General features: G+C 53.5%; 1 protein-coding gene across 2 annotated transcripts in view; it reads left to right on the top strand.

The window, feature by feature from the left end:
• The first annotated feature begins 22,721 nt into the window (after window positions 1–22,721).
• Window positions 22,722–24,280, top strand: part of GPC3 (glypican 3) — a 192,306-nt gene continuing 190,747 nt past the window's right edge. The window contains exon 1 of one of the 2 annotated variants that reach the window (XM_064159110.1): window positions 22,722–23,018. In XM_064159110.1, coding sequence (XP_064015180.1) covers window positions 22,856–23,018 — 163 coding nt within the window. In that variant the 5' untranslated portion in view covers window positions 22,722–22,855. Of the gene's footprint in view, window positions 23,019–23,896; window positions 23,961–24,280 lie in introns of those variants that run through there. The other variant, XM_064159111.1, reaches the window with a different exon arrangement.

Genomic DNA, 24,280 nt, shown 5'->3' with positions numbered 1-24,280 from the left:
CTGCTGATGCTGGAGTGAGCCAGGCTTGTGTTCATGGCGTAGGTGCTGGAGGGCGTTTGGTGCCACCAGTGGATGTGCTTACTTGGCCAGTTTGGTGTGAGGTGCTGGTGTGGCCATCCCAGGATGTCTTGCTGGTGAGGGCTTCTGAGTGCTGTGGTATTGGCCAGAGCTCGAGCTGAGCACCCCAAAACCTTCCCACCCAGAGAGCTGCTAGCAGGTGACCCACACTTCAGCAGTAAGCAGGATGAGTGTTTGAGGTACCTGAGTGAGGAGGGTGGTTGTGGTCTGATCTGTGAGTGAAAGCTCTCCACTAACAGCAGAGATGTCAGCTGCTCTGGCGAGTACCCACACAGTCTGTTCCCAGCCACAGGCCTGTGGTTTGCAGTTTGGATGGAATCATGGAATCAGCCAGGTTGGAAGAGAGCTCCAAGCTCAGCCAGCCCAACCTAGCACCCAACCCTGGCCAACCAAGCAGACCATGGCACTAAGTGCCCCAGCCAGGCTTGGCTGCAACACCTCCGGGCACGGCCACTCCACCACCTCCCTGGGCAGCCCATTCCAATGCCAATCACTCTAGCAGGAACTCCTGGCTCTGCTCTGGATGCACTCCAGCATCTCCATAGCCCTCTTGTCCCAAGGGCTCCAGGTGTGGTCTCAGCAGAATGGAGTAGAGGGGGAGAATCACCTCCCTGGCCCTGCTGGCCACACTTCTCCCAGGCTCTGGTTGCTTTCTCTGCTGCAAGTGCACACTGCTGGCTCCTATCGAGCTTCTGGTCCAGCAGCACCCTCAAGTCCCTGTCCTCAGGGCTGCTCTCCAGCCACTCACTGCCCAGCCTGCATTTGTGCTTGGCATTGCCCCAACTCAGATGCAGGACCCTGCACTTGGTTAGGGAATGGTTGGACTGGATGATCTTAAAGGTCTTTCTCGACCAAAAACCAATTATCTGACTTTGAGTTGCAGAAACTGCTTGCTGAGCAGGCCACCCCTGGCCCACCCAGCTCTGCAGCTGTGTCAGACCTCCAACCTGCTCCACACTGCTCTGACCCCTGTGTCACTACTTAGGTTTTCAAAGGTCTAAAAATGCTGAACTTGACTTTTGAAGTAACAAATGTCCTGTCTTCATCCTAGCAGCACTGCACAGAACTGCCTTGTTTTAAGCCCAGAGCATTGCTTTGGGGGATTTTTCAGGAGGTGTCCTTGCTTTCCAGCATTGTGATTGCCCTGTGTAAGCAGGTGGAACCTTGGAGGATGAACAAAAAGGCACAGAAAAGCCCCACAAACAAACCCAACCCCACAGCAAACCAGCCTAAGAATGGTAGGTTGGGGTTATGGTTTGAAACTAGAGCAGAGTAGGTTTAGATTGGACATGAGGAGAAAGCTCTTTACTATGGGGGTGGTGGAACACTGGAATGAGTTGCCCAGGCAAGTTGTGGACACCTCATCCCTGGAAGTGTTCAAGACCAGGCTGGGTGAGGCTTTGAGCAATCTGGGCTAGTGGGAGGTGCCCTTGTCCATGGCAGGCAGTTGGAACCGGATGATCCTTATAATCCCTTCCAACCCAACCCCTTCAGTGACTTGTGCTCTGCTGCTGTTGCTGTGCTGCTGAAGGGCTTTGCTGTGCTGCTTTCCAATGAGAGGTGGTTTGGGTTTCATCTCCATGAGAAATGGTGTTGCAGCCAGGTGGCTGCTGGATACTGGTGCTGAGGGGCTGTGGCTGTTCCAGGAGCTGTCCCAGCATCTATTTCTGAGACTGGAATGTCAGGAAGGAGTCAGCACCAGGTGTTTTTCACTGGGAGAGGGTATAAATGGATACCAGCACACTCAGACATGAGGGCTTCTCGTGGAAAGAGACAGCTGGAAACTTCAGAGGGCTCTTAGCTTTACAGTGCCCAGGCTGTTTTTGCAGAGTGAGAATATTTTCTATTCTCTTCCTTTTACTCTGCTCTCCTCAGACCCCACCTGCAGTTCTGTGTGCAGTTCTGGAGCCCCCAGCACAAGAAGGACATGGAAGTGTTGGAGCCAGTCCAGAAGAGGCCACCAAGATGCTCAGAGGGCTGCAGCAGCTCTGCTCTGGACAGGCTGAGAGAGTTGGGGCTCTGCAGCCTGGAGAGGAAAAGACTTTGAGGAGACCTTGGAGTGGCCTTCAGTATCTGAAGGGAACCTACAGGAAGGCTGGGGAGGGACTATTGACAAGGTCTTGCAGTAACAGGACAAGGAGTAATGTGTTGAAACTGGCAGAGGGGAGATTGAAACTGGATGCTATGAAAGGGTTGTTTGCAGTGATGATGGTGAGACACTGGCACAGGTTGCCCAGGGAGGCTGTGGAGCACAGAAGCACCAAATGTGTGATCCAGTCCAACCATTCTCCAGCTCTACCAAGGCTGGTGCTAAACCATGTCCCTCAGCACCACATCTTTTCAACACCACCAGATTGAACCACCTCCCTGGGCAGCCTGTGCCAGTCTGAGAACCCTTTTGTTGAAGAAATTTTGTATGTCCAACCTAAACTTCTCCTGGTTCTACTTGAAGCCATTTCCTCTCATCAACTTGCTACATGGGAGCAGAGCCCAAGCCCCACCTGGCTCCAAACTCCTTTCAGGGAGTTGTAGAGAGTGAGAAGGTCTCCCCTCAGCCTCCTCTTTTCCAGACCAAGCAATCAAAGTTGTTTATAAGGGGGGGAAGGGGGAAAATCATAGTTAGTTTTGGAGAAAATCAACTTCAAGCGAAGAGAGTTGGAATTGTATTGGCAGAGCTTGGTGCTTCCAGAAGCAAACCCAGGTGTGAGCGAGGGGGTGGAGCAGCATGGCACTGCCATCCATTGCCACCTGCCCATGCACTTTTGGGAGTGCAGTAAGTGTAGCAGATGCAGCTGCATCGAGTCTGATGGTTGTGCTGCCACAGCTCTGCTGCTCTACCATTCCCAAGGCAAGCAGCGTGGGGATGGACCTGCTCAGAATGAGTTTTATGTGCTGAAAAATCAATTTCACCCACTTATGCCTGGCTCTGCAACTAAAACATGGACCTGGCTTGTTTTAGGGGGTGATGACAAGCAGATAAACTGGAATTAGAGCCTCTCCTTGAGCGCAGGCAGGGCTTTAGAGCTGCCTTTAACAGTGTCTCACGTTGGCTGTTTGTGTTGCAGTGCTGGTGCTCCAGCTGCTGGAATGTAGCTGATGGGAGAAGGGGATTAGAAGGGGAGATTTAAACTAGCTGTTAGGAAAGGGTTGTTTGCAGTGAGGGTGGTGAGATACTGGCACAGGTTGCCCAGAGAGGCTGTGGCTGCTCCCGCCCTCTAGGTGTTCAAGGCCAGGTTGGATGAGGTCCTTGAGAGTGGGAGGTGTCCATCCCCATGGCAGGGAGGTTGGAACTGGATGATCTTCGAGGTCCTTTCCAACCTAAACCATTCTGTGATGGAATTGTTTCAGTTGGAAGAGCCCTTTAAGATAATTGACTCCAAACATCAGCCTGAAACTGGAAGGTGTCCAGAGAAGGGTGGCAAAGCTGATGAAAGGCCTGGAACACAAACCCTAGGAGAAGAGGCTGAGGGAGCTGGGGGTGTGCAGCCTGCAGCAGAGGAGGCTCAGGGCAGAGCTCATTGCTGTCTGCAGCTGCCTGCAGGGAGGCTGTAGCCAGGTGGGGTTGGGCTCTGCTGCCAGGCAAGCAGCAAGAGAAGAAGGGGACAGAGTCTCAAGCTGTGCCAGGGGAGGTCTAGGCTGAATGTTGTTAGGAAGTTGTTGTCAGAGAGAGTGATTGGCATTGGAATGGGCTGTCCAGGGAGGTGGTGGAGTGGCCATGGCTGGAGGTGTTGAAGCCAAGCCTGGCTGGGGCACTTGGTGCCTCTGTCAGGGCACTCGCCCATGGCATCTGCGGACCGGCAAGGGAAACGGCTGCTGAGCAGGTGAGAGGGGAAAAGGGCATAAAAACGAGCGAGGAAGGGCGACCGAGCTGTGAGAGACGTTCTGCAAAGTGCTCCTGGTCCTGGCCGCAGCTTCGTCCTCCTCATCCTCCATCCACCACACGAGGGCAGGCTGCCGCTGGCTATAAGGCAGCAGCGGCTGCCGCTCACTCAGCTCAGCGCTCCGCCGGCCGCAGCCGCCCCCGCTCGGCAGGGACTGGGCACTGCAGCCTGCGCGCTGCAGCCTGGCACACTTTGTCCTGCCCGCCCCAAACCCCTCTGCCCCCGCGGCTTGCACGGGAGAGAAAAGGGCGGGAAAAGCTCTCCCCGAGCCCTGCCCTGCAGCGCAGCGCAGCAAAGGCCCCTCCGGCACCAGGGCTGGGGCCAGGCTGGGCACCGGCTGTGGGCTCCGCGCCCAGGCAGGGGTAACTCGGCCCTGTGCCTGGGCAGGGTAGGATGCTTGGGGGCTTCCCGCCTTGGGGTGCCCACCTTAGAGCTCTGCCCCGCCTGGGTGGCTCCTGCAGAGAGAGTGCCCTGGCGCTGCGGGGGACGAGCTGCTGAGGGCCAGGCCCGTCCCTGCTGCGGGCGGCTCCCGCCGTGAGCACGGCCTGGGTGCGGCTGGATTGGCCTTGGCGAGCCTCGGCTGGCTCTGGGAGAGAGCAGGGACAAGCCTCTGGGTGCCCTTGCTGCCAGCCTCACCGGTGAGTAACCTTGGCTCAGCCGAGTGGGCAGCTTGAGGCTGTGTCCCCTTCTTCTGGTGCTGCTTGCCTGGCAGCAGAGCCCAACCCCACCTGGCTACAGCCTCCCTGCAGGCAGCTGCAGGCAGCAATGAGCTCTGCCCTGAGCCTCCTCTGCTGCAGGCTGCACACCCCCAGCTCCCTCAGCCTCTCCTCACAGGGCTGTGCTCCAGGACCCTCCCCAGCCTTGCTGCCCTTCTCTCAACACCTTCCAGCACCTCAACATCTCTCTGCAATGGAGGAGCCCAGAACTGGGCACATGTAGATGTGGTAATCCCTGAGCTGGCTGGCTGCAGCTGTGGGCTCTCCATCCTTGCCATACAGCCACCCAGAGCAGGTCCTCATCCTCTCGTGTTCCAGCCCAGCCAGTTGTCACCTTTAACTCAAACCCTGAAGCTCAGTGTGGTTTTGTCCAAGCTCCTCCTGGAGTGATGTTGCTCTATTACCTGTGTAAAAGCTGCAAGTGCTGTTAATTTCATAACTTTTCTGTTATTCCATGGCAGATGTTGACATTTCACTATTGTCCCAGAATTAAATGTCAAGTTATTCCTGTTCAAAGCTACCACTGGAATGTGGAGGGGCTCCATCTGCAGCTGTATTTCTAGCTGCCTGCTAAAGCAGCCTTTCCCAGCAGGTTGATATGGGGGCTGGGGTGAGTTTGTGTGTGTTCTAGAGTTGGAATCAGAGAATTCTTTTGGTTGGAAGAGACCTCTGAGAGCATTCAGTCCAACCATCAGCCCAACACCACCATGGCCACTAACCCATGTTCCCAAGTGCCATGGCCACACATTTCTTGACCATCTCCGGGAATGGAGACTTCACCACCTCCCTTGGCAGCTTGTTTCAATACCTGACCACTCCTGCAGGAAAGACATTTTTCCTGGTATCCAGCCTGAACAACTTGAGGCCATCTCCTCTTGTCCTGTCATTTGTTCCAACCCCCACCTGGCTCATTTCAGGGAGCTGTAGACAGCAATGAGGTCTCCCCTCAGCCTCCCCTTCCCCAAGTGGAACATGCCCCAGGTCCCTCAGCTGCACCTCCTCAGCCCTGCTCTCCAGACCCTTCACCTCATTTGTTGTCTTCCTCTGGACCTACTCTAGCTCCTCACTTCCCTTCTTGGAGTGAGATCCCCAAAACTAAGCCCAGGACTCAAGGTGTGGTTTCAGCAGTGCTGAGCACAGAGGCACAATCCCTGCCCTGCTCCTGCTGGCCACACCACTGCTGATCCAGGCCAGGATGGTAGTGTGTCCCCCCCAAAAAAAGCCCTCAGATGGTTCCAAATACTTCCAGAAGAGAATCATAGAGTGGTCTGGCTTGGAAAGGACCTTCAAAGGTCATCCAGTCCAACTCTCCTGCAGTCAGCAGGGACATTCTCAACTAGATCAGGTTGCCCAGAGCCCTGTTCAAACTCAGCTTGAATATCTCCAGGGATGGGTCCCCCACTACCTCCCTGGGAAACCTGCTCCAGTGTTCCACCAGCCTCATGGCACAGAACTTGCTCCTCACATCCAATCTAAATCTGCTCTGCTCTACTTTGAAGCCATTACCCTCATCCTGTCACTACAGATCTCCTTGGCTGATCTCAGCGCAGTGCTGCCACAAAATCTCTTGCAGCCTGACTGGTTCCCACCTGCCACAATCTGTGCCCTTGGGACTGACTTTTGAATGACAGAGCAGAAAATGTCCCTCTTTTTTTGGTTGTTGTTTGTTTTTGGAAGGCATGGTGTGCTAGTTTGAGCCTAGCTGGGGTATTTTGGTGAGAATAATTAGATTCTGGGCTGTGAAAATGAAACAATGGTGATGGCTACTGCATTTATAGCCTTTCTGAGATGGTTAAAAACAAGAACACAAACCCTATGAGAAGAGGCTGAGAGAGCTGGTGGTGTGCAGCCTGCAGAAGAGGAGGCTCAGGGCAGAGCTCATTGCTGTCTGCAACTACCTGAAGGGAGGCTGTAGCCAGGTGGGGTTGGGCTCTGCTGCCAGGCAAGCAGCAAGAAAAGAAGGGGACACAGCCTCAAGCTGTGCCAGGGCAGGTCTAGGCTGGATGTTAGGAGGAAGTTCTTCACAGCAAGAGTGATTGGCATTGGAATGGGCTGCCCAGGGAGGTGGTGGAGTGGCTGTGGCTGGAGGTGTTGAAGCCAAGCCTGGCTGGGGCACTTAGTGCCATGGTCTGGTTGATTGGTCAGGGCTGGATGCTAGGTTGGACTGGATGAGCTTGGAGGTCTCTTCAACTTGGATGATTCTAAGAACACAAACATAGCTAACAGAGTTGCTCTCTGGGCTCTGGGGCTGCATGAACTTCTCTCTCTAACCTAACTTGCTGGCTAATCCCTGTGCTTCCTAACCCCCCTGGCCGAACCTCCAAACTCACCCTGAACATAAGGCAAAGTCTGGGGTAAGGTAGAGGGGTGAGAGAAGGTGGAAGTGTGGTTGGGAGCCCCTTCCTGGGGACTCTGGTTTCTGGGAGGGCTGCTGTGTTTCTGTATTACTTTTTAGCTTGTCTGTTTCTCTGTATAGCTGTATATAGAGGAAGGAGATTCAGCCTGGCCATGAGGAGGAAGTTCTTCAGAATGAGAGTGGTGAGAGGCTGGCATGGGTTGCCCAGGGAGGTGGTTGAGGCCCCATGGCTGGAGGTGTTTGAGGCCAGGCTGGCTGCGGTTGTGTGCAGCCTGATCTAAGGTAGAGTGTCCCTGGGCATGTCAGGGGGCTTGGAACTGGCTGCTCCTTGTGGTGCCTTCCAACACTGACTGATTCTGTGATTCTAAATGGTAACTATCTGCTCATATATTGTGCTAAGCTCTAAGTATAAAGCTTCATTCTTCAATTTCCACCTTGGCTGAGTCTAGTCTGGGTGATTTTCTTAAGTGTAGGGTGGCAGGCAACACCCAAACCATCACACAGGGGGATGGCAGCTTGCAGGGAGTTTATTGCTTCCAGATGCATGAGGAAATGCTGAGATGATCAGTCAGGAGCATGGAGAGTCCTGATTTCTGCAGTCTGAAAAAAAGCAGGGGTGGGTAATAAGACCTAATTTGAGGAGGTTTTATTGCTATTATTACATTTAGCAGTAGGGTTTGTCTCCTTAATGCTCTGTAGGTTGTTTGCTTTCTTTTTTTTCCCCATTCCCACCTCAGACAGCTTAACTCGTATCACAGAGTAAAAAGCTATTAGTTTTCTCAGAAGATTGCTGATTTTCCCTTCCAAATTGCTAAATTACCTTTTCAATTTGATGGAAATGCTCTTTCATTTGTGCAAAATCCTCCCTTCAGATGGTCAGGCCAATCTCATCATGCCAAGGCTATTAGGAGAACTAATTGGATCTGTCTTTGCTTGTACATTTCTATCAGGAATAGCTAATAAATGGGGAGATCCATTTGGAAATGGAGATGGCATCTTCATGTTCTCAGCATGCAGGCATTTCTGGTGTTGCAGCTGCAGCCTGCAGCAATTAGCTGCAGGAATTGGCTGCAGGAACTGGCCATAGCATTTGGCTGCAGCCTGCAGGAATTGGCTGCAGGAATTGGCCAGAGCATTTGGCTGCAGCCTGTAGGAATTAGCTGCAGGAACTGGCCATAGGATTTGGCTGCAGCCTGCAGGAATTGGCTGCAGGAATTAGCCACAGGGATTGGCTTCAGGAATTGGCCACAGCTGCAGCCTGCAGGAGTTAGCTGCAGGAATTGGCTGCAGCTGCAACCTGCAGGAATTTGGCACAGGAATTAGCCACAGGAATTTGCCACAGCTGCAGTCTGCAGGAGTTAGCTGCAGGAATTGGTTGCAGCTGCAGCCTGCAGGAATTAGCTGCTTTCTTTCTTTGGTGGACAGTAAGTTATCTATGGGACAGCAATATGCCCTTGTGGCCAAGAAGGCAAATGGGCTCCAGGGGTGCATTAAGAAGAGTGTGGCCAGCAGGTTAAGGGAGGTTCTCTTTCCTCTCTACTCTGCCCTGCTGAGGCTGCAGCTGGAGTATTGTCTCCAGTTGTGGGCTCCCCAATTCAAGTGGGACAGGGAGCTACTGGAGAGAGTCCAGCAGAGGCTGTGAGGATGATGAAAGGACTGGAACATCTGCCTGATAATGGAAGATTGAGAGCCCTGGGGCTGGTTAGCCTGGAGAAGAGAAGGCTGAGAGAGGCTCTGATCAATGTCTATAAATATCTCCAGGGGGGGGTGCCAAGAAGCAGGTACCAGGCTCTGTTAGTGGTGTCATGTGATAGATCAAAGAGCAATGGACACAAACTGGAACCCAGGAAGTTCCACCTCAACATCAGGAAAAGCTTTGCTGTGAGTCTGACAGAGCCCTGGGTCAGGCTGCCCAGAGAGGTGGTGGAGTCTCCTTCTCTGGAGACTTTCAAGACCAGCCTGGATGCAGTCCTGTGTAACCTGCCCTAGGTGACCCTGCTGTGGCAGGGAGGTTGGCCTGGATGATTTCCTGAGGTCTCCTCCAACCCCCACCATAATGGGATTCTGTATCATGCAACAAGAGCACCTTCACAGGTCCCTTCCAACCCAGACCCTTCTATGGTTCTGTGATTTTGCTCTCAAAGCGAACCACTTTATTGATGATTCAGGCTTTTGCTTTCCCAGGGAAGCTAAACCAAAGCTCCACCTTCACCACCTGTATGGTTTGGGAGTCCCCCACCCCCACTCTTATGGAATCACCCAGACTAGACTCAGATGAGCTGGAAGTTAAGGAATGAAGCTTTATATTTACAGCTTAGCACAAGATACAAGCAGATAGTTACAATATATACAGCTACAGACAGAAGTCATAGAATCAGCCAGGTTGGAAGAGAGCTCCAAGCTCAGCCAGCCCAACCTAGCACCCAGCCCTGGCCAATCAACCAGACCATGGCACTAAGTGCCCCAGCCAGGCTTGGCTTCAACACCTCCAGGCACAGCCACTCCACCAGCTCCCTGGGCAGCCCATTCCAATGCCAATCACTCTCTCTGACAACAACTTCCTCCTCACATCCAGACCTCCCCTGGCACAACTTCAAACTGTGTCCCCTTCTTCTATTGCTGCTTGCCTGGGAGAAAGGTCTTAGGTAAAGCCTGAATTCTGCTTGCTCCACTCTGCCAAAATCAGCAGAACATTCACTGCTGGCTGCAGAGAAAGTGCAATGAATGCAGGGAGGGGGGAGGGGGGCACAGGGAAGTAAAACCACTTGGCTTTAAGCTTGTGTTGTTTAAATTATTCAGCTTCTCCTAAACCAGCCTGCTGAATATTGCAGCATGGTCACTTTTATTTCTAAATGCTTGCACTTAGAGTAAGGTTAAAATGAAGTCCTAAAATACCACTTCTGCTTGGGTTGCTCTGGAGATGTTCACTGGTCCTAGCAGTGCCTTGGGCCCAGCACCTCTATTCTTCTCTCCCATGTTTTAAGGCTCTGAGTCCTGCGTTTGGGCAGTGCCACCTTCAACTGCTGCCCAGCCACGTCCCTTGCACCTCTTGTGCTTTCAGACTGCTTTTAACCACCCCCAAAGCACTACAAATGACAAGCTCAGGTCTGTTTCTCTGCTTTCTCCATTGCTGGCTAAGCCTTCTGGAGTAATTTGCCAGCAGCTAAAGTGGAATTTTGGCTTAATTGCATTAATCTTTGACATAGAGCATCACTGAGGTGCCCTGCACCTGAGCTACAAAGTGGAGTGGTGGTGGGGCATAGTGAATTGCTCCCCCTTTCTTTCCCATCCTATCTCCCCCACCCCACTCAGAGAGATTTCTGTGTTTGAATCATAGAATCAACCAGGTTGGAAGAGACCTCCAAGATCATCCAGTCCAACCTATCACAAAGGAATCTTAGAATCAGTCAGGGTTGGAAGGGACCACAAGGATCAGCCAGTTCCAACCCCCTTGCCATGCCCAGGGACACCCTACCCTAGAGCAGGCTGCACACAGCCTCAGCCAGCCTGGCCTCAAACACCTCCAGCCATGGGGCCTCAACCACCTCCCTGGGCAACCCATGCCAGCCTCTCACCACTCTCCTGCTCAACAACTTCCTCACCTCCAGCCTGACACTCTCCACCTCCAGCTTAGCTCCATTCCCCCGAGTCCTGGCACTCCCTGACAGCCTAAAAAGTCCCTCCCCAGCTTTTTTGTAGCCCCCTTCAGATCCTGAAAGGCCACAAGAAGGTTACCTGGGAGCCTCCTCTTGTCCAGCCTGCACAGCCCCAACTCTTTCAGTCTGTGCTCACAGCAGAGCTGCTGCAGCTCTCTGAGCATCCTCCTGGCCCTGCTCTGGACACACTCCAGCATCTCCACAGCCCTCTTGTAATGGGAGCTCCAGAACTGGATGCAGGACTCCAGGTGTAGTCTCAGCACTGTGAAGTAGAGAGGGAGAATCACCTCCCCTGGCCCTGCTGCCCACTGCTGTTGCAGCCCAGGCTCTGCTTGGCTTTCTGGGCTGCAAGTGCACACTGCTGGCTCCTGTTGAGCTTCTCCTCCAGCAGCACCCCCAAGTCCCTCTCCTCAGGGCTGCTCTCCAGCCACTCACTGCCCAGCCTGGGTTGGTGCTTGGCATTGCCTCGACCCCAGTGCAGGACTTTGCCCTTGGTCTTGTTGAAGCTCCTGAGGTTGGCTTGTGCCCACCTGTGCAGGTCCCTCTGGCTGGATCCCTGCCCTCCAGCCTGGCTGCTGCACCACACAGCTTGGTGTGGTCAGCAAGCTTGCTGAGGCTGCACTCAGTGCCTCTGTCCATGGCCCCCACAAAGATGTTGAACAAGACTGGAGGAGAAGCTCTGCTTGACACGCCCATAACTCAGGTGTGGAGTTTTCAGCCTTAGAGGATGGAAGAAGTCAGGAGAATCCATCTCTGCTCCACGCTCCCCTGCTTCTCAATTTCTGCTTAATGTTTGAGATAATAACATTCACAATCACACCCCTACCCCTCTCCCCCAAATCTCCCCAGAGCTGCTGGAGAGAGCTGACATTTATGCCTCGTGTGCAGGAATGATTTAGCATTTAAAAAGAAAACAAATCTCCCTCTCTACGGTGATTCATTATTCTAACTGATTGGGAACGAGACAAATGTGGATGTCTGGTGAGGCTCCTTTTAAAAAGGAAATGTCCCCTCTGTCAATACTTTGTCCTCCTCCGTGGAGAGGTGAAAAGCAGCAGGATAATTAGGTGTTTGGGAGATGCCTTCAGATGCACAGCTCTTAATTCTTACTGGGTTGCCTTGGTTTGGTTTTAATTAGGCTTATGCAAGAAGATTGGAGCATCTCTCCTATGAGAAGAGACTGAGAGCCCTGGGGCTCTGCAGCTTGGAGAAGAGCAGCCTGAAAGGGGATTTTCTCGTTGCTGATCAGGAGCTAATGGGTGGGGGGCAAGAGGATGGGGCTGGGCTCTTTTCAGTAGCGTTCAGTGACAGGGCAAGAGGCAAAAGTTAGAACAGAGTAGGTTTTACTTGAACTTAAGGAGAAGCTTCTTTGCTGTGAGAGTTCTGGAGACTTGGAGCTGCCCAGAAAGGTTGTGAAGTCTTCTTCTCTGGATGTGTTCCTGGGCAACCTGCTCTGGGTGACCCTTCTTTATCAGGGAGGTTGGTCTAGATGATCTTCAGAGGTGCCTTCCAACCCTCACCATGCAGGGAAGCCCTCTGAGATCTGTTAATGCCTTCACAGAAGCAAGTGAGAATGCTGGTAATGAATAGTAGCCCAATGTATGCTGTCTACATGTGTCTGCAATGTATTGCTGTCTACAGTTACCTGAAAGGAGGCTGTAGCCAGGTGGGGTTGGGCTCTGCTGCCAGGCAAGCAGCACCAGAAGAAGGAGACACAGCCTCAAGCTGTGCCAGGGCAGGTCTAGGCTGGATGTTGTTAGGAAGTTGTTGTCAGAGAGAGTGATTGGCATTGGAATGGGCTGCCCAGGGAGGTGGTGGAGTGGCTGTGCCTGGAGGTGTTGAAGCCAAGCCTGGCTGGGGCACTTAGTGCCATGGTCTGGTTGGTTGGGCAGGGCTGGGTGCTAGGTTGGACTGGCTGAGCTTGGAGCTCTCTTCCAACCTGGCTGATTCTATGATTCTATGCTGAGCTCTGAGCCCAGCTAGCAAGGAGGAGTGCTTGGATAGCTTATTGTGTAGCTGCTGCTGCCATCAGTTTGGGAAGGATCAGGCCATGAATGCAGCTGAAAAGAAATAACCAGTGCAAGGTTGTGGTCTCTCAGTGTGATAGGCTGGAGCAGGGACAAAGGCCAAGGGAGTTGCTGCTTTGCACAGCTTGTGGGACTTTCACCAACCCAGGCAGAGAAGGGCTCTGGGGCACAGGCAGCCACACTCAGCACTGACATCCTGTCTGCAACTGGGAGAGCCTGAGCAGCAAGAGGCCAAGAGAGCCTCTGAGAAACATCAGGTATCAACAGCAGAAGGGCAAATAGGTGTTGTGCCCCCTGTGAGCTGTATGTGCAGCTAGTGAACATCAGGCTGCTGCCCTGGCTGCTGGATGATGCTCACAGCAACCCCATGAGTCTGGTGGGAATGTGGGGACAGTAGCTCCTCTGGTTTGCAGTTCTCCCCCCACCTCACCATTATGAGCAGTAACTTTTCCTTAATGGGAAAGAATTACAGAATCATAAAATGGTTTAGGTTGGAAAGGACCTCAAAGATCATCCAGGACAGGTTGCTCAAGGCCTCATCCAACCTGGCCTTGAACACCTCCAGGGAGGTTGTGGAGCACAGAAGATCACATGGGGTGCTTCTGTGCTCCACAACCTCCCTGGGCAACCTGTGCCAGTGCCTCACCACCCTCACTGCAAAGAACCCTTTCCTAACATCCAGTTTGAACCTCCCCTCTGCCAATTTAAACCCTTTCCTCCTTGCCCTGTCATTACAAGACTTTGTCAATAGTCCCTCCCCAGAAGTGAGAAGCTCAAAAAGAAGGGGAAGATGGAGGGGAGAGAAAGATGGTACTGGGTCCCCCCTCAGTACCTTACTATACAGCAAATAACAGAGATGTTATTCCTCTTGCTTCACTCTACAGGAGCCCATCGTTGCCCCAGAGTCATCCTGTTGCTGATGGAAGCTCTCCATGCTGCCTCAGATTTCTTTGTTCCAAAGCCTCCTCCCTTGTCAGGACTCCTTGCCTGTTGGGATCCCTCCAAATCCACTGGCTCCAGTTACTGGTGAGTAAGAGGAATTCTGTGTCTCTGCAATTTCTTCAATTATTGGAAATGAAAGTTGCACTAAGTCACCCATCCACACTTCTACCCACAAAGCAGCCTTTGAGGAGCAGCCTAATGCTTCTGACACCTTTGGAAGCACCTCATTATCATGCAGTTGGAGACAGCTTCTGCATGAGCCAAGCAGGAATATTCCTCTTATATCTCTTTGCAGAGGGTTTTTTTTTTTTTTTGCATATAATATTAAGCATTAAAATAATTTAATAAGGCATAAATCAAGTTTTACTGTGGTGCTACTGCAGGAGATAAAAGCACTCCTGGAAAGGCACCTGAATGGCTTGTGACCTCCTTTGGAGAGGGAGCAACTTCTGTATTCAGCATGACTTCTGTTGATTCTGCCTCCAGTCCTGTCTCAAAGCTTCTGTGCTATCCATGTAGGACCAGTGGGACTTCACCAGGGTGTGGAGCCACATCACTCTTACTTTGGCAACCTGATCTGCCAAGATCTAGTCTGGCTTTGCACTTTGAATCATAGAATCATAGAGTCAAGCAGGTTGGAAGAGAGCTCCAAGCTCATCCAGCCCAACCTAGCACCCAGCCCTGCCCAACCAACCAGACCATGGCACTAAGTGCCCCAGCCAGGCTTGGCTTCAACACCTCCAGCCACAAAGACTCCACCACCTCCCTGGGCAGCCCATTCCAATGCCAATCACTCTCTCTCACAACAACTTCCTCCTAACATCCAGCCTAGACCTCCCCTGGCACAGCTTCAGGCTGTGTCCCCTTCTTCTGGTATTGCTTGCCTGGCAGCAGAGCCCAACCCCACCTGGCTACAGCCTCCCTTCAGGCAGCTGCAGACAGCAATGAGCTCTGCCCTGAGCCTCCTCTGCTGCAGGCTGCACACCCCCAGCTCCCTCAGCCTCTCCTCACAGGGCTGTGTTCCAGGCCCCTCCCCAGCCTTGCTGCCCTTCTCTCAACATCTTCCAGCACCTCAACATCTCTCTGCAATTCAGGAGTCCACAACTGGACACAGCACTGGAGGTGTGGCCTGAGCAGTGCTGAGCACAGGGGCAGAAGAACCTCCCTTGTCCTGCTGCCCACACTGCTCCTGAGCCAGCCCAGGATGCCATTGGCTCTGTTGCCCACCTGGCCTCATCTTCAGCTACTCTCTACCACCACCCCTAAGCCCTTTTCTTCCTGGCTGCTCTCAGCCACCATGCCCTGTGCACCACACTGCCTGCTGTTTCAGCTGCTTGCAGGGCTGGCTCTGTACTGGGAACCATAGAGTCATGAAATCATTTTGGTTGGAAAAGACTTCCCAGATCATCCAGTCCAACCATTCCCTAGCCCTACCCAATCTGGGGCTAAACTATGGCCCTCAGCACTGCATCTCTGCCTCTCCTAGGGGTGGAGATTCAACCACCTCCCTGGGCAGCCTGTGCTAGTCTTTGATGACCTTATCAAGGAAGAATTTTCTTCTAGTATCCAAACAAATCTCCCCTGGTGCAACTTGAAGTCATTTCCTCTTATCCTGTCACTTGTTCCTAGAGAGAAGAAACTGACCCCCACCTGCCTTCAGCCTCCTCTCAGGTAGAACCAGGGTGCAGCATCTCTCCAGAGCTAAATGCTGAGTGCCTTCCATGCCTGTTCTGAAGCTTTCAGGCTGCTCACTGAGTGCAGAGCAAGTTCAGAGCAGTGCCCTGTGATTATACACCCCAGTTCCCCCTGCAAGCAGGATGCCCACAGTGTGACAGCCCTGGCTTGGTAATTGTCAGCAGCACTTCATTTTTGTACACAAATGCTCTAGGTTGATCCCTTTTGGGCTGTCTCCCGGTGGCATCTCTTCAGCTGATTAATCACTGGGAGATGATAAATGACATTATCAGCTTGAGGAATGCCTGCCCTGTGCTCCCAGCAGAGGCAGCAGTACATGGTGAATAGCTGCCTCCCATCTCTTCTGCTTTCATTTCCTCTGTAGAGCTGCTTCTCAAGTGATTCTCTTCTGCTCAGGAGCTCACCTGGTGTTCAGCCCTGCTCACTCCTTATTACATGCAGAGGGGAACATAGTAACAAATGATCTGAGGAGTGGGTGTCAGGATGAAGGTGCCAGGCTCTTTGGGTGCTGCCAAGGGATAGGACAAAGGGCAATGGACACAGACTGGAACACAGAAGGTTCCACCTCAGCAGGAAGGTTGCAGATGACACCGAGGTAGGAGCAGGTGTGGAGCTGCTGGAGGGTAGGAGAGCCCTGCAGAGAGACCTGGCCAGGCTGGATGGGTGGGCAGAGGCCAATGGGATGAGATTGAACATGGCCAAGTGCAGGGTTCTGCACTTTGGCCACAACAACCCCAAGCAGCACTACAGGCTGGGCCCAGAGTGGCTGAGAGCAGCCAGGCAGAGAGGGAGCTGGGGTTCTAGGAGAGAGGAGCTGAAGATAGGGCATCAGTGTGCCCAGGTGGGCAGCAGAGCCAATGGCATCCTGGGCTGGCTGTGGAGCAGTGTGGGCAGCAGGACAAGGGAGGTTCTTGTGCCCCTGTGCTCAGCACTGCTCAGGCCACCCCTGGAGTGCTGTGTCCAGTTCTGGGCTACCCCATTGCAGAGAGCTGTTGAGGTGCTGGAAGGTGTTGAGAGAAGGGCAGCAAGGCTGGGGAGGGGCCTGGAGCACAGCCCTGTGAGGAGAGGTTGAGGGAGCTGGGAGTGTGCAGCCTGCAGCAGAGGAGGCTCAGGGCAGAGCTCATTGCTGTCTGCAGCTCCCTGAAGGGAGGCTGTAGCCAGGTGGGGTTGGTCTCTTTTGCCAGGCAAGCAGCAAGAGAAGGAGGGGACACAGCCTCAAGCTGTGCCAGGGCAGGTCTATGCTGGATGTGAGGAGGAAGGTGTTGTCAGAGAGAGTGATTGGCATTGGAATGGGCTGCCCAGGGAGGTGGTGGAGGTGGCACTGCCCAAGTTACAATTCCTGCCACTTCTCCAGCTGGCAGTGAATCACAGAACCAAGCAGATATTGAACAGGACTAGCACATACTTGGCAAAAAACACCCTAAAGAAACAAAAAACTCAAACCCAAGCACCTTCCATTTGTGAGCTATCTCATTTTTGGGTGGGTAAAATGACTTGTCTGTGCATTCCTGATGTACAGCTGCATTGGCATCTGCAGTGTCTTTAAGAGATGCTGCTCTCTGAAGGCTTCTCTGCTTCTGCTGCGTGGCCTGCTCCCACCAAACTCCAGAGAGCTGGTGATTTATCAGCCACTGCTTGCTAGGGTGAGGAAAAGGCTAGTGCTTTATGGATCTATCAGCGTTCCTGTGTGGCACATGGAATACAATATCCTGCCAAGGCAGGGAGGGATGCCTGCTGCCTGGCAATCCATCATTTCTCCCAGTGCCCGATGGCAAATGCACTTCTCTCTTCTCCATCACTCAACATGCAAGTGCTGTTACACAGCAAAGAGCTTCTCCCTTCTCCTCCTCCACAAAGAGTTAAGAAATCCTGAAAAATGCAACTTTTGGAGGGTGAAAAGTAAGATGGAAAGGGTCATTTTGACAAGGAGAAGCCATCACTGCCTGCAGCTCCTGTTTTCAGCAGGACATGTGGGTTCTCAGATGATGCAGCACTGGGCCATGGACAGCATGATGGGATAGCAGCAAGGATGAGGAAGCCAAGTCAAATGTGCCCATGCAGGCTGCCAGGGAGTGATTGAAATACAGGCAGATGTGTCAAGAGGTGCTCCAGGTTTTTCTTTTCTCCCCTTGCAGTGAGGTGGAGGTTGGTCTCAGCTTGTGGCTTGGACACATTCACTCTGATAAGGGTCAAGAACTGGCTGGAGGGCCAGGCCCAGAGAGTAGTGGTGAATGGTGCCACATCCAGTTGGCAGCTGGCACTAGTGGTGTGCCTCAGGGATCAGTGCTGGGCACAGTCATGTTCAATGTCTTTATTGATGATCTGGAGCAGAGGATTGAGTCCAGCATCAGGAAGTTTGCAGATGGCACCAAGCTAGGAGCAGGTGTGGAGCTGTTGGAAGGCAGGAGAACCCTGCAGAGGGACCTGGCCAGGCTGGATGGGTGGGCAGAGGCCAATGGGATGAAACTGAACAAAGCCAAGTGCAGGGTTCTACACTTTGGCCCCAACAACCCTAAGCAGCACTACAGGCTGGGCCCAGAGTGGCTGAGAGCAGCCAGGCAGAGAGGGAGCTGGGGGTGCTAGGAGAGAGGAGCTGAAGATAGGGCATCAGTGTGCCCAGGTGGGCAGCAGAGCCAATGGCATCCTGGGCTGGCTCAGGAGCAGTGTGGGCAGCAGGACAAGGGAGGTTCTTGTGCCCCTGTGCTCAGCACTGCTCAGGCCACCCCTGGAGTGCTGTGTCCAGTTCTGGGCCCCTCAATTCAAGAGAGATGTTGAGGTGCTGGAAGATGTTGAGAGAAGGGCAGCAAGACTGGGGAGGGGCCTGGAGCAGAGCCCTGTGAGGAGAGGCTGAGGGAGCTGGGGGTGTGCAGCCTGCAGCAGAGGAGGCTCAGGGCAGAGCTCATTGCTGTCTGCAGCTGCCTGCAGGGAGGCTGTAGCCAGGTGGGGTTGGGCTCTTCTCCCAGGCAAGCAGCAACAGAAGAAGGGGACACAGCCTGAAGCTGTGCCAGGGGAGGTCTAGGCTGGATGTTAGGAGGAAGTTGTTGTCAGAGAGAGTGATTGGCATTGGAATGGGCTGCCCAGGGAGGTGGTGGAGTGGCTGTGGCTGGAGGTGTTGAAGCCAAGGCTGGCTGGGGCACTTAGTGCCATGGTCTGGTTGGTTGGGCAGGGCTGGGTGCTAGGTTGGACTGGCTGAGCTTGGAAGTCTCTTCCAACCTGCTGGATTCTATGATTTCAGTCACACTTTTCACCTGAAATTGCACTGAGGAGGGTTAAATTGGACATTAGGAAAAAGCCTCTGCTGGAAGGGTGGGCAGGCATTGGAGTAGGTTTCCCAGGGAGGAGATGGAATCACCGTTACTGGGTGTGGCCAAAACCTGTGTAGTCATCGCACTTCAGGTTGTGGTTCAATAGTTGTGGTGGTGTTAAGTCTGAAGGTTGGAGCTGGTGATCTTAGAGGTCTTTTCCAACCAAAACAATTCTATGATTCTTTGGCAATTTCTTCAGGCATGTCTCAGCTGACCTTGTCCCCATGGAGCTCATCAACCCAAGCACTGATATAGGCTGGGCAGTGATTGGCTCAAGAGCAGCCCTGGGGAGAGGGACATGGGGGTGCTGGTGGATGAGAAGCTCAAGAGGAGCCAGCAGTGTGCACTTGCAGCCCAGAAAGCCAAGCAGAGCCTGGGCTGCAACAGCAGAAGTGTGGGCAGCAGGGCCAGGGAGGGGATTTTGCCCCTCTGCTCCACTCTGGTGAGACCACACTTGGAGCACTGTGTCCAGTTCTGGAGCCAATTGTACAGGAAAGATCTTGAGGTGCTGGTAGGTGTCCAGAGAAGGGCCCTGAGGGTGATCAGAGTGCTGGAGCTGCTGTGCTATGAGGACCAAGAAAGAGAGTTGGGGCTGTTCATTCTGGAGAAGAGGAGGCTCCAAGGAGACCTTATTGTAAACTTCCAGTATCTGCAGGAGGCCTGAAAGAAAGCTGAGGAGGGACTTTTTAGGGTGTTGGGTAGTGATAAGACTGGGAGGAATGGAGCAAAGCTATAAGGGGGTAGATTCAGGTTGGATGTTAGGAAGAAGTTCTTCAGCATGAGGCTGATGACACACTGGGACAGGTTGACCAGGGAGGTGGTGGAAGCCTCAACCCTGGAGGTTTTTAAGGCCAGGATGGATGTGGCTCTTAGCAGCCTGATGTAGTGTGAGGTGTCCCTGCCCATGGCAGGAGGGTTGGAACTGGATGATCCTTGAGGTCCCTTCCAGCCCTGACAATTCTATGATTCTATCCAGCCCTTCGACAGTGGAATTGCAGTGTGTTGATAGCCTGGTGAGTGTCTGCTGGGGAGCACCAACCCCCCCTTCTCCATCTCTCCTCGGTGTTTTAATTGATTCAGGGTTTTCCCAGTGAAGAACTCCATAAGGGCAATTGATAAAATCAGCTACACACCATCCTGCCTCTCATTACTTACAGGCTTGAGGCAGGTAGATGATTAAGTGAGGTTTTTATGGTGTGAGCAGTAGTAACAAGGGAAATTATCAGGTGGAGATGAGCAATGACTTGGCTCTCACTACATCTGCTGGCAGGTAGCTAACCCAGTGACTTTGCCTCTGATCTTGGAGCAAGTTGTCTGCTTTCTCCTCCAGGACAGACTTGCCATCCTCCCACAGTGAAGGTCCAAGCCACACGGATGTGCAGGGCTTAGCAAAAGGGCTTCAGACTTTCTCTGGGCTGCTGTAGTCCTACTGGAGGTGGGAGCATCTGCAGTCATCACCTGGGGAATGCCTCTGCAGGCATGGGCTGGAGAGCATCCTCTGGGGCTAGGAGTTGATCTGGAAAATGTCCAGAGAAGGGCAGCAAGGCTGTTGAGGGGCCTGGAGCACAGCCCTGTGAGGAGAGGCTGAGGGAGGTGGGGGTGTGCAGCCTGCAGAAGAGGAGGCTCAGGGCAGAGCTCATTGCTGTCTGCAGCTGCCTGCAGGGAGGCTGTAGCCAGGAGGGGTTGGGCTCTGCTGCCAGTCAAGCAATACCAGAAGAAGGGGACACAGCGCCTGAAGCTGTGCCAGGAGAGGTCTAGGCTGGATGTTGTTAGGAAGTTGTTGTCAGAGAGAGTGATTGGCACTGGAATGGGCTGCCCAGGGAGGTGGTGGAGTGGCCATGGCTGGAGGTGTTGAAGCCAAGCCTGGCTGGGGCACTTAGTGCCATGGTCTGGTTGGTTGGGCAGGGCTGGGTGCTAGGTTGGGCTGGCTGAGCTTGGAGCTCTCTTCCAACCTGCTTGATTCTATGATTCTATGCACTCGCTTCTGACATAACTCTGGTGCTGAATAAACTTTGTTTTGCAGAGGGTCATTGTCAAGATAATGACAGATTCCATCACAAAGGCAGATCCAGTAAAGACCAGTAATGATGTTTTCTAATTCAGTCTGAAAAGGGACACCCTCATCTTAGCAGAGATTCCTAACAGCCACCCATTTGGCACTGGATGCAATTCTTTGCTGTAGTGACGTGCTTGACAGTATCTGTGTACTTACCTGGAACAGTAAAAGCCTCCTGCACTTAAATGAAATACACACAGCAGGTTTGAAGACAACCACAGGAGTTGCTTGAGTGCCTTTTAGACAACTGTAATCCAGGCCATAAACTTCATGTAGATTGCAGCAGCCTAGAGAGAGCAGTGCTTCCAGCACCACCCTTTGTGTTCTGCTATTCAGTCCAATCCTCACACTCCAGAGCCCCAAAGGGTTGCATAAACATAACAAATCCATCACCAAGTCAGTGAAGGAGATGCAGAGCAGCTGCTTTGCTAACTCTGTGGTGAGAGGCAGCTCCCTCTGTGTGATGGCTTTTCATGTAAGGGACCAGGAGGGATGAAAATGTGGAAAGAATCACAGAACCAGAGAATCATTTCACTTGGAAAAGACCTCTAAGGTCACTGAGTCCAACTGTCAACCTAACACCACCATGGCCGTTAAAGCACGGTGGAATCCTTGTCTGTATCACTGAGCATCTGCCTGCTTGTGGCTCTGCTGCAATCAGGTGTAGCTTGCACCGTGGAGCACCTGCACCTCTGAGCAAAATAGAGTTTCTGTATTCCTCCCAGCTCCTGCAAAGCTTTTTGCTGCCTGGTCACTGTCAGTTTTGTCAGCCTTGCTTGATAGACAGGATAAACAGATACCAACAAGCTCTGACAGTCACAGAATCACACAGAATCATAGAATGGTTTAAAGTGGAAGGAACCTGAAAGATCATCCAGTTCTAACCCCTGTCGTGAGCAGGGACACCTCCCACCAGCCCAGGTTGCTCAAAGTCTCACCCAACCTGACCTTCAGCACCTCCAGGCAGGGGACATCCACAGCCTCCCTGGGCAACCTGTTCCAGTGTCTTACCATCCTCACTGTAAAGAATTTCTTCCTAATCTCCAGTCTCAGTCTCCCCTCTTCCAGCTCAAAGCCATTGTCCTTCACTCTGTCACTCCCAGCCCTTGTTAAAAGTCTGTCCCCCGCTCTCCTGCAGCTCACTTCAGCTACTGGAAGGCTGCTCTAAGGTCTTCCTGGAGCCTTCTCTTCTCCAGGCTGAATTCTCTCTGCCTGTCTCTAGAAGGGAGGTGCTCCAACCCTCTAATCACCTTTGTGGCCTTCTTTGGACCCTCTCCAGCAGTTTCATGTCCTTCTGCAGGGAGCACCAGAATCATAGAATCAGGCAGGTTGGAAGAGAGCTCCAAGCTCAGCCAGTCCAACCTAGCACCCAGCCCTGCCCAACCAACCAGACCATGGCACTAAGTGCCCCAGCCAGGCTTGGCTTCAACACCTCCAGGCACGGCCACTCCACCACCTCCCTGGGCAGCCCATTCCAATGCCAATCACTCTCTCTGACAACAACTTCCTCCTAACATCCAGCCTAGACCTTCCCTGGCATAGCTTGAGACTGTGTCCCCTTCTGTTGCTGCTTGCCTGGACTGGATGATCGTAAAGGTCTTTTCTAACCAAAATCATTTTATGACAAGAGGAAACAGCCTCAAGTTGTACCAGGAGAGGTTTAAATTTGGCGTCAGGAACAGTTTCTTCCCTGAAAGAGTTGTCAAGCTCTGGAACAGACTGCCCATCTCTGGAGCGATTTGAAGGCCATGTAGACGTGCTGGGGAGTGACACGGTTTAGCGGTGGACATGGCCCTCGGCACCGCATCTCCGCTCCGTGACGCTCCCCATGCCGCCTGCAGTAGCAGAGATAGAACCTCCAGGCCGGGGCCCTCTGGACGGTGCAGGGGCGGCACTGGGGGGCGGGGCAAAATTAGGAGGTTGGGAGGGGGCAACCAATCAGCTTGCAGATCGATTGGGTGGGGGCCAATAAGGGCGGGGTGGGGCGTGGCTAATCCGGTTCCGGTGGTCCGGCAGCGCGGAGCTGAGCTCCGCTCCTGCAGGAGGGTTCTTGCTCGGCGCGGCTGAACTCCGCAGCCCAGTCCCTGTGCGACCCGGCGGGCCATGGCTGCCGCAGGGGTGTAGAGCGGGGTGCCCCGGCAGGATGTCGGGGAGCGGCGGCGCGCTGCTGTTGCTGGTGGCGGCTGCGCTGCTCGGTTCCCCGGGAGGCGCTCAGCCGGCGGGGGAAGCTGCTTGCCGCCCGGTCCGTGCTGCTTTCCAGGTGTTGCAGCCCGGAGCCAAGTGGGTGCCCGAAAGCCCTGTGCCAGGTGAGACCTCCCAGTCCTATGGGCTGCCTCCATTCCCTCCCGGGGCTCGCTGGGGTTGCGGCGTGTTCGAGGTTGGGGCCGCTCGGGTGCTTGGCGAAACGGTTGCGGCTGCGGGACGCTGCGGAGCTGGGTGCTACCAGCTGCGGTAGCTCGCTGGTGGTGATCGCCCCGTTCCGCACTTAGGGTGCTCCTTGTTCCAGCCTGTTATGGTGCTGTCCCTGGGGTGGGAACCTCCTGGATTAGCGGATCTTTAACGGATTTTGTTATGTTTGGGGGTGGTTTAAGGGAGTGTCCTGCTGTCTAGGAGTGGTCGAAAGGCATAGCAGGTCTGCAGGGCAGCACCAGCCGGTTGCTATACTCTGGGTTCCGATGTGAGGTGTCAGGGGGAACGCAAAGCCGTTGCCGGTGCTGCTTTCCCTAGAACCACGGAATCATTTCGGCTCTAAGATCGAGGCAACGCACTGGGTGTGAGGAGCTAGGCAGGGTCTTATTTTCGTAGAATTTGGGTCGGAAAAGATCTTTAAGATTATTAAGCCCGAGTGTTTCTCTAACAAGTCTGGGGCTAAACCATGCCCCTCGGCACCGCATTTCTGCCCTTTTCAATCAGCGGGACAAGGTGCAGCTGTCCTGCAATTAGTGTTACAGGTGGCTGCCCGAGTGATCCCTCCCCACACCTCCGCCCTACGCGGCTCCTTTCAGCAGGTGTGCCTCGTTCTTGTCTTTAAACCGAAGCAAAACAGTGGAATTCCCTGCCTTTCGAAGGTCCTTCCGCAGCTTTTTGAGAAGTAGGGAGCACGGCTGTGCCCCCCGCGTGGGTGCGGGGAACATGTGCATGGAGGGCTGGGTTTGGCAGCTGCGTTACGGAGCTGCCGCGGTGGGTTAAGTACGCATCGGCAAACGCCTGCCCCGAAAACCTGATGATCAAAGTATAAAAAGGCAGAGGTAAGAGGCAAACGTGACAGGCAGGGGAGGTGCAGTGAGATCATCGCCAGCAGGAGCTGCTTCTCGCAGCGCTCTGCTGAGTGCTGTGGCTTGCGTTCGGTGTGGCTCGAGTCGCTGCTGCCGCGATCTGCTGCAGCTCCGGAGAGGAAGGGCAGAAGCAGGATGCGCGGAGCTGGGGCTGCACGCTCTGCCCGCTGGTGCATATCCCAGATCCTTGGGTCTCTAGCAGTGCCTCAGCTTACTAACAGTTGGGAGATCTAGAGGGAGAGTTCAGATCTCAGCCCTGATGATGAGAGAACCTCCTCTGTCCCTTTTTATCC

The sequence above is a fragment of the Pogoniulus pusillus genome, chromosome 19 (genome assembly GCF_015220805.1).
Source record: "Pogoniulus pusillus isolate bPogPus1 chromosome 19, bPogPus1.pri, whole genome shotgun sequence".
Lineage (NCBI taxonomy): Eukaryota > Metazoa > Chordata > Aves > Piciformes > Lybiidae > Pogoniulus > Pogoniulus pusillus.
The sequence above is the reverse complement of the archived record's forward strand: the minus strand, read 5'-3'. Positions and strand labels throughout refer to the sequence as shown.